We start from the raw sequence: 10,025 nt of genomic DNA on the forward strand, positions 1-10,025 counted from the left end.
TGGAAGAATATACTACGCTCCTGGATAGGAAGACTTAACATTGTGAAAATGTTAATACTTCCCAAAGCAATCTACACATATAACATAATCCCAATACAGATTCTAGTGACATTCTTTAGAGAGATGGAATAAACAATTACAAACTTGATATAGAAAGGAAAGAGACCCAGGGTAAGCCAAGCACTGCTTAAGAACAAAAATGTTGGAAGCTTCTCACTCCCTGATTTCAAAATTTACTAAATGGCTACAGTGGTCCAAACAGCCTGATACTGGTACAATGAAAGATACATAGTTCAATGGAACATAATTGAGAATCCAGAAATTAACCCATCCACATACAGCCAACTGATCTTTGACAAAGGGCCAAAGTACATTGAGTGGGGAAGACACAGTCTCTTCAACAGATGATGCTGGCAGAACTGGAAAGCGATATTCAAAAGATTGAAACAAGACCTTTACTTCACACCATATACAAAAACCAATTTAGCATGGATTAAAGACCTAAATATGAATCCCAGAATTATAAAGGTCATCAATGAAAAAATAGGAACAAATTTAAGAGCTCTAATCCAGGGCACAAGGAGCTCTGGTAGCATACTGGTTACGAATCGGGCTGCGAACCTTAAGGTCAGCAGTTCAAAACTATCAGCTGTTCCGTGGAAGAAAGATGGGGATTTCTGCTCCTGTCTAGACAGGTCTGGGAAAAAGAAATGGAGGTAAGATTCTTATGATTCAATAGTAAGTAATTGTTATCATGACTAACTGTGATTGTCACAACTGTAAAGGTAGAAGTTTTGTAACAAAAATGAGGGAGTAGTTAATGTTACAGTCCAGAATCAGAGGATCCTAGGACCATCAAAGGAGAAGAGCACAAGTGGAATGAGAGAGATCCTATCCAGAGAAGCAGCAACATCAGAGCTGGAGGCAGAGTTGGGGACATGGAGAGAGAGAGCAGCTGAGGACTCTAGATTCATGGAAAGAGAGGAACTAAGAGCTGGTGGCCAGGAGGCAGGCTTGCAGGATGTGCCCTTTGGTGGTTTAAATTATTATATATGCCTGAGTATTAAAAAAAAAAAAAAAAAAAGCTAAAATTAATAGAGAGAAATAGTGTTAACTGATGGTACATGGAGGGGATTATAATCATTGTAATGAAACAAAGTATGTGATTTGTTGAATGTAAAACTGATGATATGCCCTATAGACTTTCACTCAATTCACAATAAAAACTTTAAAAGAACAGACTCTGAAACTTGCTCTTGAGCATAGAAAAACTAAAGCAACTGGCATAAATGATGAATAAAAGAGCTGATCAGAAAATGTCCAAGAGCACCTCAAGAAAACAAAGGCAAGTATTGTAAACAAATGTGCAAAGATGTGGAGTTATAAAGCCTAAAGGGAACATTCAGTATTTCTCAAGCTGGAAGAATTGAACAAAAATTTCAAGCCTCTATTTGAATATTGAAGGATTCTAAGGGCAAATATTGAATGATACAAAAAGCATCAAAAGGAGATGGAAGGCTTGTAGTCCAGGAATGGAGGACCCTGAGACCATCAAGGAGAAGAGTGGAGTGCAGGGACCTATCCTGAGAAGCAGTGGCACCAGAGATGGAGGCAGAGATGATGATGTGGAGAGATGGAGTGTCTGGGGACTCTGAACTCAGGGAGGGAGAGGGGCTGTGTGCTAACAGCCAGGTGGCAGGCTTGTAGGGTATACCCTTTGCTTGTTTGGATGGTTATATATCCCTGAGTGCTTCGGTGTACATCCCCCGAAAAAACAAAACAACAACAACAACAACAACAACAACAACAAAAAACAGATGGAATGGAAGCAAATGCTGTTGAAAGACGATGCATGGAGGGGATTGTAATCATTGCAATGAAATGAAATACGATAGGCTGAATGTAAAGCTGATATTCTCCCTTGCAAACTATCACTCACTTCACAATATAAAACTTAAAATATAAAAAAGGAGATGAAGGAATACACAGAGCCACTGTACCAAAAAGCAATGGTTGATGCTCAACCACTTCAGGAGGTTGTGTATGATCAAGGACTTACAGTGTTAAAGGAAGAATTCCAAGCTGCACTGAAGGCATTAGCAAAAAATAAGACTCTAGGATTTAATGAAACACAGACTAAAATCTTTCAACAAACAGAAGCCGTACTAGAGTCAGTTACTCATCTATGCCAAGAAATTTGGAAGACAGCTCTCAGGCCAACTGAATGGAAGAGAGCCATATTTGTGCCCATTTCAAAGAAAGAAGGCTCAAAGAAATGCAGAAATCAACTACCAATATCATTAATATCACATGCATGGCAGGTTTACTGAAAATAATTTAGAAATAATTGTAGCCAGGGATATCATTGCTGATGTCTGATGGACCTTAACTGAAAGCAAAGAATACCAGAAAGTTGTTTACCTGTGCTTTATTGACTTTGCAAAGGCATTCAACTGTGTAGATGATGACAAACTATTGATAACAGTTTAAAGAATGGATATTCCAGAACACATAACTGTGCTCATGAGAAACCTGTGCGTTGACTGATAGGCACTCATCAGAACAGAACAAGAGCAAACTGAATGGTGAAAATCAGGAAAGTTGTGCATCAGGGTTGCATCATTTGGAGCGCTGTTAACCGCAAGGTAGCAGTTCGAAACTACCAGCAGTTCCGCGGGAGAAAGATGAGGCTTTCTGCTCCTGTAAAGATTTACAGCCTTGGAAACCCTGTACAGGGTTGCTATGGGTCGGAACTGACTCCACAGCACATAACTACCACCACCATTCACTCTCTATTCTGAGCAAATAATCCAAGAAGCAAGATTATAAGAAGAATGTGGTATCAGGATTGGAAAACTCATTAACAACTTGGCATATGCAGATGACACAACTTTGCTGGCTGAAAGCAGAAAGGACTTAAAATACTTATTGATGAAGATGAAGACATTCCTTCAACAAAACTCACAACTGGAGCAATAAATCACATCATGATAAATGGACAAAGACTGAGGTTGTGGAAGACTTCATTTTGCCAGGATCCATAAGGAGCTCTGGTAGTGTAGTGGTTACGAATTGGGCTGCTGCTAATCTCACAGTTAGCGGTTAGAAACTACCAGCTGTTCCTCAGGAGAAAGATGAGGCTTTCTACTCCCATAATGATTTACAGCCTCGGAAACCCTGTACAGGGTCGCTATGAGTTGGAACAACAACAACATAATCAGTAATCATGGAAGGAGTAGTCAAGAAATCAAAAGACATACTGCATTAGGCAAGTCTTTTTTTATTGTGAATTATATGATACTTTACATGGGAGAACATTAGTTTTACATTCATTCTATCATAAATTGTTTCATTGCCATGGTTACAGTCCCCTCCATGCATCATCAACCAACCAAAGGGTATGCCCTGCAAGTGCATTAGGCAAGTCTCTTGCAGAAGTCCTCTTTCCAGTGTTAAGAACCAAAGATGTTTATTTGAGGACTAAGAGGCCCCTGACCTATGCCACAGAATTTTTAATCACCTCTTATGCATGTGAAAGTTGGACAATGAATAAGAAAGACCAAAGAATTGATACATTTGAAATAATGGTTTTGGCGAAAAATATTGAAAATGGCAATGACTGGCAGAAGAACAAACAAGTGTGTTTTGGAACAAGTACAGTCAGAATGCTCGTTAAAGCGAGGATGGTAAGACTTTGCCTCTTGTACTATTGGTATGTTGTTAGGAAGACTTCGTCCCTGAAGAAGGACATCATGCTTGGTAAAGTGGAGGAGGGGCAGCAAAAGAGAGGAACCCCCCCCCCCCCAGTGAGGTAGATTGGCACAGTGGCAGCGACAGTGAGCTCAGATGTATCAGTGATGTGATGCTGGCACAGGACTGGGCAATGTTTTGTTCTTGTTGTGCGTAAGGTCACTATGAGTTGGATTCGACTCAACTGCACTTGAACATATTCTATCTCCCAATTCACAAACATGGTTTAGGAAAGTGAAATGAAAAAAAAATTAGTGAAAGGCAAAATATACATGATACCAGATCCTTTTAAAAAATAGGTCATTTTTCTCACTCAGTCATCTAAGGAGCATGGCACTGTAGGATCAGCACTGGATCATGAACCACAAGATCGGCAGTTCAAACCCACCAGCTGCTCCTCGGAAGCCCTATACAGTGTTGCTATGAGACAGAATTGACTCAACAGCACTTAACAAGAAGGAGCTCTGGTAGCATAGTGCTTGTCAATTGGACTGCTAATCTCAAGGTCAATAGTTCGAAACTACTAGCCATTCTGCAGGAGAAAGATGAGGCTTTCTGCTCCTATAAAGATTTACAGCCTTGAAAACCCTATATGGAACCAACTCCACGGCACACTACCACAACCACCAATGTCTTTCAGTGTTTTAGGCACATAGCTTTACACACGTGAACACAAATACATATGCACTTCTCCCCACATATAAAATAGGCCTGTAATTTTTAAAAGAATAGTCAGTGTTGATAAGAATTTGTTGGCTAGGTTTGTTCTGATGTTGAGGCCCCCAGATTATGCCAAACTTCTTGCAAGACCATTTGGAAATCTGTGTTGAAAGTCTTAAAAAATAAAGTTGTTTACCTGCTTTGGCCCACTGAATTAATTTCCAGGAATTTATCTTCAGGACATCAGCAGAGTTGCATACAAATACTTACCTGTAAAGTCACTTAACTACAGTGTGACTTAGAATCCAAGTCAGTTTTATTGTTGAAGAATTAAAGGGCCGGTAACTAGAATAGGGCTTGTTCCCCTCTAGACAGCTGAGAACATGCATTGTTCCCAAAGCACATTTAAGAGTCAACAACAAGCCTGTGATTTCTTTAGTGATAGAAGAAGGTGACAACGCAATATGGACTACGTGAGGTAAATTTTTAAAAATAAAATATGTTTATATATAGGCAAAAAAATTCTTAGAAAATGTACATCAAAAATGCAAGTGTTTGCTATCTTTAGGCACAGAGATGATGAATGATTTCATTCTTTTCCTTTTTTACATCTTTATTGAATATTCTTAATATTCAACAAATTCTGGGTATCCTGTCCATAATGAGAAAAACGAAATCTATTTTAATTTAACAATAGTGAACTGATTGCAGCACATGGCCAAGGCTCTATGTAGAGAGGCATCACATGATGATTAAGAGTCCATGCTTGGAAGCTCAGAGGCAGGTGTTCATTCCTTCTTTCCAACTTAAGATCAGGATGACCTTGAGCCAGCTATTTCTTTCTGTTCGCCCCAGTTCCCGTATCAGCATAAAGGAGAGCACACATCCATCGTGGCCGAGCTGGAGCTGTTTTAGGACTTGAATGAGATAATGTATGCAAAATTCTGATCAAAGCCAGTGCTTAGTAAAAGTATCTGTTTGAAAAAGGCCAAAAATATATAAATAGGTCTGGTAATAATTTACATGAATTCATGACTCCCTAGGGGGTCCTCACTGGGAGACTGGGGTAGCATTTATTGTGTGCTGTAGAATCTTCCATCCTGTCATAATGGTGGCAGATACCAGCAGCAGGAATGCTGGCCTGAAGACTCACCTGGCTACAAAAGGAGCCCCAAGAAAGGCTGTGCTCACGAGGACAAAATGCTGGCATAGGCCATTCATGGACCCCAATCTCTCCAACCCGCAAATAGCTGTTAAACATTTTTCATGCACCAGTCATTGGAGAGTGAGCGAGGAGGCTGGCTAGATGTTTTCTTGGGGCAAGGATGATTTTATTTTAAGTGGATTGGGGATTCAGGGCACACAGATCCCATTGCATGTAGGGATTAGTTTGGAAACTCAACATGCAATTCTCCAAATTAGGAAAAACATGGCAGGTTTAAGTATGATGATACAAAGTTCATTTTTTTTTTCTCAAATACCAACTACAAGACAGAAACCGTATTCCAGATTCCCACTAGTTTACAAGACTGAGGCTAGCTGTTGTCCTCTCAGCCCTGGTCAGAATTACTCAGTCTGCAGTTTAAAAGGCATAGCCTTCTAAGATAAATTGGCCCCTGAGCCAAATTTGGCCCATCACTTGTTTTTGGAAATAAAGTTTTATTGAAGCATTGTTGTTGGTAGGTACCATCAAGTCAGTACCTATGCACAACAGAATGAAACACTGCCCAGTCCTGCACCAACCTCACAATCCTTGCTGCAGTTTAGCCCCTCACTTCTGCCATTGTACCAATCTATTTAGTTGGGGGTCTTCTTTTATTTTCCGACCCTCTATTTTATCAGACATGATACCCTTTTTCAGGGACTGGTCCCTCCTGACAATTATGTACTAAGTATGAGAGATGAGCTCTGGTAGCCTAGTGGTTACGAATCGGGCTACAAACCTTAAGGTCAGCGGTTCGAAACTACCAGCTGCTCCGTGGGAGAAAGATGAGGCTTTCTATTCCCGTAAAGATTTACACCCTCGGAAACCCTGTACAGGGTCACTGTGGGTCGGAACCGACTCGACGGCACTTAACAACAATATGAGCAATGAAGTCTGGCCATCTTGGCTTCCAGGTGCATTCTGGCTTTACTTTCTCCAACAGAAATCTATTTGTTCTTTTCGCAGTCCATGGTACTTTCAATATTCTCCTCTAACACCATAACTGAAACGCATTAATTCTATGGTCTTCCTTATTCACTGTCCAGCTTTCGCATGCATATGAGGTTATTGAAAATACCATGGCTTGGGTCCGGTGCACTTTACCGTAGCACAGCCCTGTCCATTTATTGATATGTATTGTCTCTGTCTGCTTTGGTACTACAGCAGCAGAACTGAATAGTTGCAACTAAGACTGTATGGTCTAAAAAGCCAGAAATATTTGCTATTTGGTCCTTCACAGAAAAACTTGACCAACTCTTATTGTAGGGTAATGAGACTGGGGAAATGATGAGATGGAAGGTTAGTTCAAGTTTATGTTTTGTCTCTTCTATAGTTCCAGGAGCTGTTCCTCTAGAATCCATCCAAGGGGGTCCCTTTGAGGAGAAGATCTACATCCAGTGGAAACCTCCCAACGAGACCAATGGGGTCATCACTCTCTATGAGGTAAGGGAACTGCTGAAAGCATTGGTTAGCTTGACTTTTTCATTTCACAGCAGCCTGACGTTGGTGAAAACCTGCTGGCTGTGGACCCCCATGGAAAATTTAAACGTAGGTAAGTTACAACTTCTGCATGGTATCTTGGCAATACAATTGGCAGGAAATACAAGGGCACACAACTGAGCTGTTTCATTCTCTAGAGCATCAGAAACTTGGGTACACTGTGCCCTGAGAATGACCATTATTGATCTCTTCAGCTATTGAGTCAGGACCCAGACAGTCCGATCATCCTGGTACATCAGACAACAGCTAAGCCTGGCAAACCATAACAGTTCATCTGGGAAGCCCAATGCTCAGCCCACCTGTATTAATTTCTGAGCTTCAGAGAATCTCAATGTCATGCTCTTTCTTGAGGATATAGGATGCTCAAGATTTAAATTGATCTGTGCCCAAGGTGTGTGTTATTGGCATAGCCAGGTGACAACAGTGTACCTTTTCCCAGAATTCATTAACAAGGCTTTATCATAGAGATGGTGCAGCCTCTCTTTAGGCAGGACTGTGCCCATTAAGCCAGTATAACATGACTTTCTGAAAATGTACACAACTAGGATTACATAGACATCCAACAACAAATGTGGAAACAGACGGCAATGATGAAAACAGCAGCACAAATCCAATGATGGGATCTAGTTAAGATTTGACTAAGGGGAAGAAGAGGAGATGCCCACACTCCCAACCCTTATGTTCAAAAACACCATGAGCTTGTGATACAGGTGACACTACAGTGTCATCACAGTGCTTAGGAAAGGGCCTAGAATTCCACACCTCTGCCATAGTTTCCAGTGACCTTGAGCAGATATCTCCTTGCCCCAAGCCTTGATTTCCTCATGGGTAGAGTGAGGGTGGTCATCAGTGCTTCAGGGATGCTGGAGAGAGTTTGAGGAGGGACAGAACATGTGTGCCCAGGCTGAAACATGTACAGGCCCATGGGTGGATAGAGGCCAAAGAATGGTTCTGCAGAAACATATGCCCATGATATACCTCCTGGGAGTGGGCTGGGGAAGAAAGCTCCTCTGTAAGAAAGGATGAATTCTGGGAAAGAAAGTCAAGGACTGGCTGATGAGAAAGAAATATTCAGGATTAATCAGCCAGACCCAGCATCTCTCTACAGGAGAAAAGCCAATGTGTACAGGGTGTTATGAAAACACCTTTGGAAAAAGTTTTGCATCACTAAATCTAGCATTTTTCAGAAGAGGAGTGGTCTACCAACTCCATTTTAGAAATTCAGTGTTCTCATCTCAAATCCAGGGTAATAAAGCAGCTTACCGCACAGTGTTGTGTGAGGATCAAATAAAATCTGTCTTTAGTACAGTGTTTGACACCTAGCAACAGTTGGAAATGGCCACTGTTATCCTCATATAGCAGTCCTGGTGTGGCTCTATAGGGTAAGGATTGGACTGCTATCCAAAAGGTCAGTGTTTTAGCCACTCCTTAAAAACCCTATTAAGGGGCACTATGAGTCAGAACCAACTTGATAGTACTTTAACAACATCAACAACCACCTCATAAAAATGAGCAAATTGAGCCGCAGATGAAATGAATAGACCAAGGTCAATACCCAAGAGGGCAAGTCTTGTCTCCTGAATGCAGATGTGAATGTCTTGCCCTTTGCTGCTGCTCATTATGTCCAAGGACCAGCAGCATCAGCATCAGCATCAGCATCAGCATCTGCATCAGCATGACTTGGGAGCTGTTTGAAATTCAGCATCTCAGACCCACTGAAATCAAATCTGCGCTTTCCCACTATCCCCTGGTAGTTCACATGGGCGTTGAAGGTTCAGAAGCTCAGCTGTAACCCACACTGATCTGTAGGAAGTCTGAGCACTTGCTGGGAGGGTATGTCCTTGAGCAGAGATCTAGAGCCCCTCCCACGCTGGGATCAGCCCAATCCTGCCCCAGACAGTGAGCACAAGAACCTCACTTTTGAAGACATTTATAATCCAGTATGTGTTTATGAGGCAATTTCCAAATTCAATTAGATGAAACCAATTTGATTTTTAAAATTAGGTTCTGGTTGTAATTTCTAGAGAGAAACCCATAAATTACAAATCACCCTCCTCTGGACTCAAAAAGCATATTTTATTACCACAACAACAACAACAACAAAAAGATTAATACAAGAAGACGCTAGGATTGACTGATTCTTCCTATGCACAACATTAGATTCAGGGAAGCCATAAACCAAAAGACAATGTGGGTGGAGGGCAGGTGTCATTATTACCCAGATCCTGTTGACTTCATTCCACCTCATGGTGACTCCGTATGTAAAGAGCCGACCTGGGCTCCACAGGGTTTTCAACGGACCATTTCTCAAAAGCAGATCATCAGGCCTGGCACCTGAGGCACCTTTCAGCTAGTAGTCAAGTGCTTAACCATTTGTGCCATGTAAGGACTCCTTTTGATCATTGTTGTTAAGTGCCGTTGAATGGGTTCCAACTCATAGTGACCCTGTATAAGGTTTCCAAGAAGCGGCTGGTTGAAATGGAACTGCCGACCTTGCAATTCAAAGCAGCCTTGGAGTGCTGTATTTATCCTGGTGTTGTTGTTGTTAAGTGCCGTCAAGTCAATTCTGACCCATAGTGACCCTGTATAGGGTTTCCAAGGAGCATCTGGTGAGCTTGAACCACTGACATTGCAGTTCAAATGACTTTGAAGTCTGATGCATTAGCCCACAGCGCCACACCAGGACCTGGTACTGATCCTACAGCACCACAAATGGTGAACACATGAGGTCAAAGGTGATTGCTAGGATTATGGTTCCTTCCTTGTGTATAGAATTTGTGGTCAATTCCTAGACACGCCTACAACCCACCATGTCTGAGTGGTGGTGGTTATGTGCCATGGAGTTGGTTCTGCCTCATAGCGACCCTGTACAGGGTTTCTGAGGCTGTAAATCTTTATGGGAGCAGAAAGC

At 41.6% G+C, this 10,025-nt stretch overlaps 1 protein-coding gene across 1 annotated transcript in view; it reads left to right on the plus strand.

Annotated features, from left to right (window-relative positions):
* Positions 1-10,025, plus strand: part of LOC102821630 (receptor-type tyrosine-protein phosphatase T-like) — a 1,273,932-nt gene that overhangs the window by 726,764 nt on the left and 537,143 nt on the right. Inside the window, exon 9 of the mRNA XM_006839353.1 lies at positions 6,948-7,057. Coding sequence (XP_006839416.1) covers positions 6,948-7,057 — 110 coding nt within the window. The remainder of the gene's footprint in view (positions 1-6,947; positions 7,058-10,025) is intronic.

Source organism: Chrysochloris asiatica, unplaced genomic scaffold, assembly GCF_000296735.1.
Source record: "Chrysochloris asiatica unplaced genomic scaffold, ChrAsi1.0 scaffold00023, whole genome shotgun sequence".
Taxonomy (NCBI): domain Eukaryota; kingdom Metazoa; phylum Chordata; class Mammalia; order Afrosoricida; family Chrysochloridae; genus Chrysochloris; species Chrysochloris asiatica.